The following is an 11,709-nucleotide window of genomic DNA, read 5'->3' on the forward strand; positions in this document are numbered from 1 at the left end:
TGAAACTTTTTAGGATTTCCATTTGCCCTTGTTGATTTTCCTGATTTTTCATAATATTGAAAAGATTACTAGTTTAGAAAAACCCCCAAAAATATTTTTTACAAAAAAATAAATTAAAAATAAACAGAAAAGCAAATTTTTTGCACATTCTTGCACCTGTGCAGTGTCGGAAAATTCCGTTAGTAGCGCTGCCTGCGTTATCTCAGAAAATATACAGGGTAGTGCAAAATCCTGAGCATTTATTTTTTAAGCCTGTTGTGCAATCAATAAACTTTTTAAATCATCACTCACCAAGCATTAATTCATTTATTAATTTTCTGCGATTGTTAATTTGTAGTAAATAAAAAAAAAGTATTAAAAACAGCAACGACTCATTTAGACTGAAACTCATCTGTGAACTCCTCGAGTAGAGAAAACATTGATAAACAAAAAACAACAGTTATTTCTAGAAGTGCAAGGGTAACATTACTAACATTCAAAATTCAAAGTGAGACGACCGTATATGGTCCGACTGGTCCGTAAGATCGCGGTTTGTCAGGTGGTCTGAGCGTGAGTGGCTGGCCTAATCGTTCAATAGCCTGCAGTGGTTTTGGTTTGATTACTTTATGCCCGCCACTCATGCTCAGACAGTCTGACCGCGGTCTCATGGACCTAGGTCTGTCAGACCGTCTGAAAGACGTGGGTATCGAGCTTTTACCACTTCACACGTTCCGACGTATAGACCATGGTCTGTCAGAAGGTATGAGTGTGAGTGGTGGGCATTAAGCATTGGTTATTTGCCATAAAAGAGCTACGTGCGAAACGCTACATTGAAAATGGAGGACAGAAAGTACAAAGCCACTGATTTTACACCTCCATGGGCTCCAGAGTAGTGCAAGTTTTATTCACTAGTGTCGCTGTGTCGCTAAGAATCAGCTGATCAAAGTAAACAAAAACAAATTTCATTCCCATTTCTGGGGATCTGGCACAGGGGAGCGTGTTGAGGACGAGATTTTTGTGGGAATTTTGCTATAAATCCCACCATTAAAAAAAATACCCTGATAATTTTAGAAGCACTATCGAGATGATTTTTACCATCTTTTTCAGACTCTTGTTCACAAAATTCGGGAGATTTTTGACATTCTCCCCCTTGTTCTGGCATAATTTCCAAATCATTACTATCTTCACTCATTAATATGGACTCTTTCTTACTGATTGGTAGACAGTTTGTAGGAACTTCTTGTGAATTCTCTTTTAAAGTTAGGTTAGATGCACAGCTTTCCTTGGTCTCCGTAACATTAAAAACAAATTTCTTACTTTTGGGGCACAGTTTTCTTACTTTCACTGAAGATACTCATTAATATGGATTCTTTCTTACTGATTGGTAGACAGTTTGTAGGAACTTCTTGTGAATTCTCTTTTAAAGTTGGGTTAGATGCACAGCTTTCCTTGGTCTCCGAAACATTAAAAACAAATTTCTTACTTTTGGGGCACAGTTTTCTTACTTTCACTGAAGATCTAGTGCAAGACTTTTCAACAACACTAGAATCAGATACTTTTACTCCGGTTTGGGTTGAATCTTGATCTTTTTTGAGTGTGCAATCTTTTGTATTTTCACTGATGTGAACTGATAAGTCTGCCATATTTTTTGTGTATGATTTGTTTCCTTCAAATTCACATGTTGCTGAAAGTTGTGAGTTATCTTGATCAAAATGGGTCAATTCTGTTTCATTTTCGAGAGATTGTTTTGCCTTACTTTTTGGACATGGTTTCCTTTTATTTGGAGAACTTTGATCAGACGATAACTCGGTTTTATCAAGCTCAGTGCAGGTATCAGTTTTAGTTTTTGGGCCTAGTTTCCTTATAATGACTTCAGATTCGGTTGGAGATCCAAGTGGCGACTGTGATCTATTCAAATCGATAGTCCCTAATGTTTCCGTTCTACTTTTTGGGCCAGGTTTCCTTACGTTGCCAGATTTTTAGTTTTTGGACCTAGTTTCCTTACAATGACTTCAGATTCGGTTGGAGATTCAAGTGGCGACTGTGATCTATTCAAATCGATAGTCCCTAATGTTTCCGTTCTACTTTTTGGGCCAGGTTTCCTTACGTTGCCAGATTTGTGACTAGTTGACATTTTTTCTGATTGAGCTACTTCACTACGTTGTAATACATTGTTGTCATCTAATACCTCACTGTTTTTCAACTCGTCTTTGACACTGTTTTCTATATTCCTCTGTGATTCTTCTTTTTGTTGATCCGAATCTGAGTTTTCAGATTGTTTTAGACTTTCACCTGTTGGAATTTTGTTGAGATCCGATGATTCATTGTCTACATTTTTCTGCCTAGTATCTGATGTTGTTTTCAAATTTTTACTGGGAGGATTGTTTAATTTGATTGTTCCTTCTGTACTGACAAGTTTTATATCTGATAAATTTATCTGATTACTTGATTGATCTATAACTTCTGTCTCTAGTATTCCTAGAGACTTTTTCTCTAGATTCAGTTCTTCTGACAAACCAATGTCCAAATGTTTCTCTGGCATATTATCTCTGGGTACTCTTTCCAATTCTTCACATTTGTTTTTTACCTCACATTTGCTTTTTCTTTCCAATTTCTCTACAGAACTGTTGCATTCCTTTACAGTTTTCTCAACACTTTCTTGTTCACTTCTGGTTAAGTCTTTTTCCTTAGATGATGTTTCTTCTACTTCTCTACTCTCTTCCTCTGGTAACACTGGTTCAACTAAAACTTCACTACTTTGTACCCTTTCTTTATCAGCCATAATTTCAGTACTTTTTATTACATTTTGGTTATTTATCATATTATCATTAGGTTGACCACTCTCACACTCTACTTGTGTGGGTTGTTCTGCATTGGTATTTTTCAACAAATCCACATGATTTTTGATACATAATCTTAGAGCTTCAGTCCTTTCTAATACAGGGTCTATTTTATCTGACTTTCTTCTTTCCTTCTTTCTTGATTCAGGCAAAGTTCGATTTGATTTCTTACTATTAGATGGCACTTGGTTATTTTCAATCCTAACACTAGGAGTAACATGTTTTGGGGATTTGCTACGTTTATCTTGTGAGATCTTAGCACTACTATCAATCTGTACATTGTTTATACATGGTTCAGTCTTTGGTGTTTCTTCCTCAGTCAATTGAATCACAGGTTTGATATTTACTGGTGGTACTCTCGTCTCCTTATCTTGATTTGCTATTTGGCTGCTCACTGATGTTGATGTGAAAGAAGCTAATGCTGGTAACGATGGTCGAAAGATACGAAACCCTTTCAACAGTTCAATATTAGCAGATAAGATAGGAGGAGGTTTGGATATGAGATTCCCCTTTGTGTCTAATATTTTGATAGGATAGTTTGAAGGTAAAATAACTTTCACACAACTCCCTTGAACAGACTTCTGGACTGGTAACTTGTTGGAAATTATTAGACTTTTGTTTGTACAAAGTTGAGCATCACTTGGTAAGTTCTTAGGTTCTTGCCTAGGAATTACAAGTTTAGATTGTACTTGATCATTAGAATCATCTGGAGACTGTTTCTTTTTAACAGTATTCTCTTTCTTTTTGCCAGAATATGTTTTCAACCAATGTTTGCTGATGGGTTTTAAACCAGTTATTGTAGCTGTTTCTTTTTAACAGTATTCTCTTTCTTTTTGCCGGAATATGTTTTCAACCAATGTTTGCTGATGGGTTTTAAACCAGTTATTGTATGTGATGTTGAACAGTCAGCATCTCTTTGATCAAATGCTTGTGTATCTATTTTTCCAGATGCTTCCAGACAGTGTTGGTCAAACAACTGATCCAAAATATCCCCTTCAGTGACTGTACTATCTAATTCATTTGACTTGGCAACAGATGCTTTATCACTTTTCTCTATATTACTTTTAGCAGTTGAATTACATTTATCAGAACACTGAGATGGTGCATTCATTGTAACTTTACAAGTAAAGACAAATAGAAAAGCTCACTTTTAAAAAGAATGGGGGACAAAAGGCAAGAACTGTGGTATGCTAGAGTGTGAAATATCAATAAACTATTTGGAAATTCTCATTTTTTCCCCACTGGTTAATCACTCTAATTCATTGTAACTTTACAAGTAAAGACAAATACAAAAGCTCACTTTAAAAAGAATGGGGGAAAAAGGCAAGAACTGTGGTATGCTAGAGTGTGAAATATCAATAAACTATTTGGAAATTCTCATTTTTTCCCCACTGGTTAATCACTCTACAAAACCTATACTAAGATTTATACTTACAATGACTAATATCATAAACTGATATAAACAATGATGTTAGTTAAAATAAAATAAAAAATAAATATCTTGTTTCCAAGTGAGGTTAGTTCACAATCTGTTTCCAATATGTAGCATTCCTCCTTGATATTGCACTTGTATGGCTATATCTCCTCTTCTAGTTGTAAATGGTATACTGTCAGTTCATGTTATCTCCATTATTTTATCAAGTCTGCTAAATTTTCTGTAGAAAAAAGGAAATATGACCAAATGTTAAAATAAAAAGTTAATCATTATTTTCTTTCTCTCTTGTTCACACAGGCCCATCCAATAAAACTATGCTACCTACAACAAATAATCATTATAGTAAACAAAGCAGCCTCTTCCTTGAATCTTATTATTACATTAAGGTTTTGCTTACCAACTTCATCACAAAATTTTGAAATTCATGAGAATATTCTTACCATTTCTATTGTGCAAGAAAAAAGGAAATATGACCAAACGTTAAAATAAAAAGTTAATCAGGGGTATTTTATTTATGTGAAATGGAAATTTTTCCTAATCCAAAATATTCCACTGTGGTCACTTTTTTTATCCCCACAATTTTCTGTTGAAAAAAGGAAATGTGACCAAACGTTAAAATAAAAAGTTACATCATTATTTCCTTTCTCTCTTGTTCACACAGGCCCATCCAATAAAACTATGCTACCTACAACAAACAATCATTATAGTAAATAAAGCAGCCTCTTCCTTGACGGTGTGTTTATGTAACGGGCTAGGATGAGCTCGGACGACGTGAGATAGCTGTCCCGGCGGCAATTTTTAAAATTCATTTTATATTTATTTTTGTTTGCTTTGTAATTTGCTTGTTTTTATAGCTAATATAAATGAAAAGTATAATATAAACGTGCAAACTAAAGATAAAAAAGGAATTCAGATTGTACAAGTTGCGGAAAAAAAATCAAAAATTCGAATTTCCCGCCAACTTTACACGCAAAAAAGTCCGATGATGGCCTATCTCAGCCCTGTACATAAACACAGCCTGAATCTTATTATTACATTAAGGTTTTGCTTACCAACTTCATCAGAAAATTTTGAAATCCATGAGAATATTCTTACCATTTCTATTGTGCAATCCTTTGGAGGATAAAAAGCTTGTTCTTGTCAAACTATAGAGGCAATACTTTACACATCAGCCTTGTGCATTTCAGAGTTTTGGTATGAATGGTCTATCTGCAATAGTTCACCATCATTGACATTGGATGGAATTGTCTGAGTGTGAATTATTTGTTTTTCCAATCCAAGTGTAAAAATTTAAGAATCCATTGCTTGTCACTGAAACAGACAAAATGCATATTTTTTGAGACAAGATGATAATTTTTTTTCATGTTGTTAGTAACATAACTTACATGACCGAGTAGATACAAATGGGTAGATTTGTAGTAGCTTAACTCATCCTTTATGGCTGTTTGCCCCCACACCTAAGCCTCAGAGTGGTCTTTTTGTGTAATCTAAGTTGTGTAATGCTGTGATAAACACATACCTAGATCTGATTTTCTGGAGAGGCATTTGTTTCTTTACATATCTTTGGTGGAGTCGAAAGAAGTACCCAGTTACTTACTTCTAAATATACCAGCATCATCCGAGTTGATTTAGCAGAGATTATCTCACAGCCTTTGGTAACACAATCTTATCAGACCAGATCTGCTGATTCTGTTGCCTGCAAGTTCCTTCGGCTAGTGATTTTGGTCAAAGGGGTAATGTTAGGTCCTTGGATGTTCAAGTGATTCACTAGCTATCCTTTTCCATTTTGTCTGAAACTTCTGTTTTACTATTGGGACCTTGTTTACTAACTTCAAATTTAGATTTAGTGGGACATTCTATATTTTGATCCGATTTTTGTGTCAACTCTAAATTCTTTGGACCCGGTCTCCTTAATTTGACTCTGGATTTAGTAGGAGCTATGTTTTGATCAAATTTACGTTTGGGTGACAACTCTGATTCATCAAGTTCAATTTGAACTGAGGTATCCGTTTTACTTTTTGGGCCTGGTTTCCTTACAATAGCTGCAGATTTGGTTGGAGATCCGGTTTTTTGATCAATTTTAGTTGCCGGCTCTGATTTATCAAGTTCAATGCAAGTTATGCTATCTTTTTTACTTTTTGGGCCAATTTTTCTTACGTTGGGTCCAGTTTTTTGGTCTATTCCAAGTGGTGATTGTGTTCTATCCGTTTCATTTTTTACTAAAGAATCTGTCTTACTTTTTGGACCCGGTCTCCTTAATTTGACTCTGGATTTAGTAGGAGCTATGTTTTGATCAAATTTACGTTGCGCCTGTGTTTTATCTTCTTCAATGTTTACTGAAGTTTTGGTCTTACTGTTTGTACATTCTTTACTTACTTGGACTAGAGGTTTATTGATGTTATCTTTTTTACTTTTTGGGCCAATTTTTCTTACGTTGGATCCAGTTTTTTGGTCTATTCCAAGTGGTGATTGTGTTCTATCCGTTTCATTTTTTACTAAAGAATCTGTCTTACTTTTTGGACCCGGTCTCCTTAATTTGACTCTGGATTTATTTTACTAAAGAATCTGTCTTACTTTTTGGGCCAGGTTTCCTCACGTTGACGCCAGATTTTGTAGGAGATGCTATTTTTTGACCAACTTGAAGTGGTGATTCTAATAATGGATCCTTTTCCATTTTGTCTGAAACTTCTGTTTTACTATTGGGACCTTGTTTACTAACTTCGAATTTAGATTTAGTGGGAAATTCTATATTTTGATCCAATTTTTGTGTCAACTCTAAATTCTTTGGACCCGGTCTCCTTAATTTGACTCTGGATTTAGTAGGAGCTATGTTTTGATCAAATTTACGTGGCGCCTGTGTTTTATCTTCTTCAATGTTTACTGAAGTTTTGGTCTTACTGTTTGTACATTCTTTACTTACTTGGACTAGAGGTTTATTTTGATTAAATTCGAACAATTCCTTTTCTTCTTGTTCAATCGAGATTGAGGTGTCGGTATTATGTTCTGGATTCGACATTTCAAAATTGTTTGATTCACTATTGTCACCGTTCGTCTTTTCTAAAGATTTTGGTACAAGATGTTCAGGATTGGTTGAGCTATCCGGTTTTCTAATTTGTTTGGTCATTTGCAAGTCAGTAGTACCGTCGTCGATGGAAGTTTTAGATCCAACTCCAGCTAGGTCGATAACTTGTGCCTTTTCAGGCGAATTAAAATCATCCATGAATTTCTTTATGGCAATCATTTGCAAGTCAGTAGTACCGTCGTTGATGGAAGTTTTAGATCCAACTCCAGCTAGGTCGATAACTTGTGCCTTTTCAGGCGAATTAAAATCATCCATGAATTTCTTTATGGCATCTACAGATTCAATCATGTCGTCTGTTTCACCCAGTTTACTAACATGAGTGCTTTCTGATGTTATCTTTTTAGACAGGTTATCTAATTCGAGAAATTCCAGTAGGTCACGATTTGGGTTGAGTTCTTCATGGTCAACGGATTTTGTCGGATGATTTTTATTCACTTCAGTTTTTGTTGCAACTACTTGATGTACTTCTAGATTCTTCCGCGGGGATTCCAAATCTTCATGTTCATTGATGACAACCGTAACTGGTTTTTCGTTTTTGGCGACTATTGGAGTTTTTTTCAGTTTTTGTCGCAATTACTTGATGTACTCCTATATTCTTCCGCGGGGATTCCAAATCTTCATGTTCATTGATGACAATCGTAACTGGTTTTTCGTTTTTGGCGACTATTGGAGTTTTTTCCGAGTTCAGTTCGGGTGCGATATGAGATTCGGTTTCATCATAGTTTTGTTTTTGGCGACTATTGGAGTTTTTTCCAAGTTCAGTTCGGGTGCGATATGAGATTCGGTTTCATCATAGTTTAAACATATTTTCGTACTGTCTGTTTTGTCACTCACGATAGTTACACTTTCATTGTGCACAGTAGAATCCTTTTTTACATCTGTAGCTGGTGTATCTGTATGTTTATTCTGGACTAGAAGTTTTGTTTCCATACGATCAGTGTTCACAGGTTCCTCTTCATTTCTTTCTGTACTATCCCGGATTCCTTCGTTATGTATGAGCAATCTCTTTGATTCAGACGGAACGAGACTTTTAGTTTTAAGGTTTTCAGGAGAAAAATCTCCTATTTCTGATCGTGCTTCAAGGGCACATGCACTCAGACGGAACGAGACTTTTAGTTTTAAGGTTTTCAGGAGAAAAATCTCCTATTTCTGATCGTGCTTCAAGGGCACATGCACGCAGACGGAACGAGACTTTTAGTTTTAAGGTTTTCAGGAGAAAAATCTCCTACTTCTGATCGTGCTTCAAGGGCACATGCACTTTTCCTCTTTTTTCTTTCTATAGAATCTTCACCACCTGATTCTTTTCGTTTACGTGTTCCTATATTGGCATCTCGACCAAGTGTTACATGACTACTTTCCAAGGAAACCATGTTGCTGACTTCATTCTCATCTTCTTTCGTGCTTTCTAGTTCGATGGGTTCTGCTTTCTCTTCTAATTTATCACAGCCGTCAAGTCTCTCTGAGGGATTATTTTTTTCTTCTTCAGTATTGTTTGTGCCCATTAGATCTTGTACATTTAATATCTGTGCACATGCACTTTTCCTCTTTTTTCTTTCTATAGAATCTTCTCCACCTGATTCTTTTCGTTTACGTGTTCCTATATTGGCATCTCGACCAAGTGTTACATGACTACTTTCCAAGGAAACCATATTGCTGACTTCATTCTCATCTTCTTTCGTGCTTTCTAGTTCGATGGGTTCTGCTTTCTGTTCTAATTTATCACAGCCGTCAAGTCTCTCTGAGGGATTATTTTTTTCTTCATCAGTATTGTTTCATTCTCATCTTCTTTCGTGCTTTCTAGTTCGATGGGTTCTGCTTTCTGTTCTAATTCATCACAGCCGTCAAGTCTCTCTGAGGGATTATTTTTTTCTTCTTCAGTATTGTTTGTGCCCATTAGATCTTGTACATTTAATATCTGTTTTGTCAAACTATAGAGGCAATACTTTACACATCAGCATTGTGCATTTTAGAGTTTTGGTATGAATGGTCTATCTGCAATAGTTCACCATCATTGACATTGGATGGAATTGTCTGAGTGTGAATTATTTGTTTTTCCTTCAGTATTGTTTGTGCCCATTAGATCCTGTACATTTAATATCTGTGCACCTTCTTCTTTGATGTCTGTTTCTTTAAGTGGACTTTTCCCTACTAACACTTCACTACTTTGTACCTCATTTTTCTCTGATAACACTTCACTACTTTGTACCACATCTTTCTCTGCTAACACTTCACTACTTTGTACTACATCTTTCTCTGCTAACACTTCACTACTTTGTTCCACAACTTTCTCTGCTAACACTTCACTACTTTGTACCACATCTTTCTCTGCTAACACTTCACTACTTTGTACCTCATCTTTCTCTGCTAACACTTCAATCAGTATTGTTTGTGCCCATTAGATCTTGTACATTTAATATCTGTGCACCTTCTTCTTTGATGTCTGTTTCTTTAAGTGGACTTTTCTCTACTAACACTTCACTACTTTGTACCTCATTTTTCTCTGATAACACTTCACTACTTTGTACCACATCTTTCTCTGCTAACACTTCACTACTTTGTACCACATCTTTCTCTGCTAACACTTCACTACTTTGTTCTACATCTTTCTCTGCTAACACTTCACTACTTTGTACCACATCTTTCTCTGCTAACACTTCACTACTTTGTACCGCATCTTTCTCTGCTAACACTTCACTACTTTGTACCTCATCTTTCTCTGCTAACACTTCACTACTTTGTACCTCATCTTTCTCTACTAACACTTCACTATTTTGTACCTCATCTTTCTCTACTAACACTTCACTACTTTGTACCTCATCTTCCTCTGCTAACACTTCACTACTTTGTACCACATCTTTCTCTGCTAACACTTCACTACTTTGTACCTCATCTTCCTCTGCTAACACTTTACTACTTTGTACCACATCTTTCTCTGCTAACACTTCACTACTTTGTACCTCATCTTTCTCTGCTAATACTTCACTACTTTGTACCTCATCTTCCTCTGCTAACACTTCACTACTTTGTACCTCATCTTTCTCTGCTAACACTTCACTATTTTGAACCTCATCATTCTCTGCTAACACTTCACTACTTTGTACCTCATCTTTCTCTGCTAATACTTCACTACTTTTTACCTCATCTTCCTCTGCTAACACTTCACTACTTTGTACCTCATCTTCCTCTGCTAACACTTCACTATTTTGTACCTCATCTTTCTCTGCTAATACTTCACTACTTTTTACCTCATCTTCCTCTGCTAACACTTCACTACTTTGTACCTCATCTTCCTCTGCTAACACTTCACAACTTTGTACCACACCTTTCTCTGCTAATACTTCACTACTTTGTACCTCATCTTCCTCTGCTAACACAACACTTCATTACTTTGAACCTCATTTTTCTCTGCTAACACTTCACTATTTTGTACCTCATCTTTCTCTGCCAACACTTCACTATTTTGTACCTCATCTTTCTCTGCTAAAACTTCACTACTTTGTTCCACATCTTTCTCTGCTAACACTTCACTACTTTGTACCTCATTTTCCTCTGCTAACACTTCACTACTTTGTACCACATTTTCCTCTGCTAAAACTTCACTATTTTGTACCTCATCTTTCTCTGTTAACACTTCACCACTTTGTTCCACATCTTTCTCTGCTAACACTTCACTACTTTGTACCTCATCTTTCTCTGTTAACACTTCACTACTTTGAACCACATCTTCCTCTGATAACACTTCACTACTTTGTATTACTTCTTTCTTTGCTGACACTTCACTACTTTGTACCTCATCTTTCTCTGATAACACTTCACTACTTTGAACCTCATCTTTCTCTGCTAACACTTCACTATTTTGTACCTCATCTTTCTCTGCTAACACTTCACTACTTTGTACCTCATCTTTCTCTGCCAACACTTCACTACTTTGAACCACATCTTCCTCTGCTAACACTTCACTACTTTGTATCGCTTCTTTCTTTGCTGACACTTCACTACTTTGTACCTCATCTTTCTCTGATAACACTTCACTACTTTGAACCTCATCTTTCTCTGCTAACACTTCATCTCCTTGCTTATAAATACTAGTATTTTCGGAATTAGAGATCAATTCTTTTTTATGGCATCCTTTGTTTACTTTTTCTTCCTTGAAACTTTTTAGGATTTCCATTTGCCCTTGTTGATTTTCCTTCTCTGCTAACACTTCACTACTTTGTACCTCATCTTTCTCTGCTAACGCTTCACTACTTTGTACCTCATCTTTCTCTGCCAACACTTCATCTCCTTGCTTATAAATACTAGTATTTTCGGAATTGGAGATCAATTCTTTTTTATGGCATCCTTTGTTTACTTTTTCTTCCTTGAAACTTTTT

At 35.9% G+C, this 11,709-nt stretch overlaps 1 protein-coding gene and 1 long non-coding RNA gene across 2 annotated transcripts; both read right to left on the reverse strand.

Annotated features, from left to right (window-relative positions):
• Positions 1–1,942: 1,942 nt before the first annotated feature.
• LOC113468251 lies at positions 1,943–3,930 on the reverse strand. The gene is made up of 3 exons (XM_026825011.1): positions 3,723–3,930; positions 3,238–3,621; positions 1,943–3,201 (listed from the first exon to the last, which is right to left on the reverse strand). Exons 1-3 carry the CDS (start codon positions 3,928–3,930, stop codon positions 1,943–1,945), a joined length of 1,851 nt encoding a protein of 616 aa, XP_026680812.1.
• A 152-nt stretch (positions 3,931–4,082) lies between these two features.
• On the reverse strand, positions 4,083–6,006 carry LOC108252625. The gene is made up of 3 exons (XR_001809556.2): positions 5,852–6,006; positions 5,350–5,565; positions 4,083–4,474 (listed from the first exon to the last, which is right to left on the reverse strand). It is a non-coding gene; the product is annotated as an uncharacterized LOC108252625 (long non-coding RNA).
• Positions 6,007–11,709: the final 5,703 nt, after the last annotated feature.

Source organism: Diaphorina citri, unplaced genomic scaffold (genome assembly GCF_000475195.1).
Source record: "Diaphorina citri unplaced genomic scaffold, Diaci psyllid genome assembly version 1.1 scaffold682, whole genome shotgun sequence".
Classification (NCBI taxonomy): Eukaryota; Metazoa; Arthropoda; class Insecta; order Hemiptera; family Psyllidae; genus Diaphorina; species Diaphorina citri.

Bases quoted from the DNA above. Each gene is read 5' to 3' on its own strand.
- LOC113468251 (XM_026825011.1), bottom strand. From the start codon at position 3,930: ATGAATGCACCATCTCAGTGTTCTGATAAATGTAATTCAACTGCTAAA. The intron at 3,622-3,722 runs GTTCAACATCAC...AAAAAGAAACAG, and splicing joins TGATCAAAGAGATGCTGACT to CTACAATAACTGGTTTAAAA. The intron at 3,202-3,237 runs TAGCTTCTTTCA...TGAGCAGCCAAA, and splicing joins TCGACCATCGTTACCAGCAT to TAGCAAATCAAGATAAGGAG.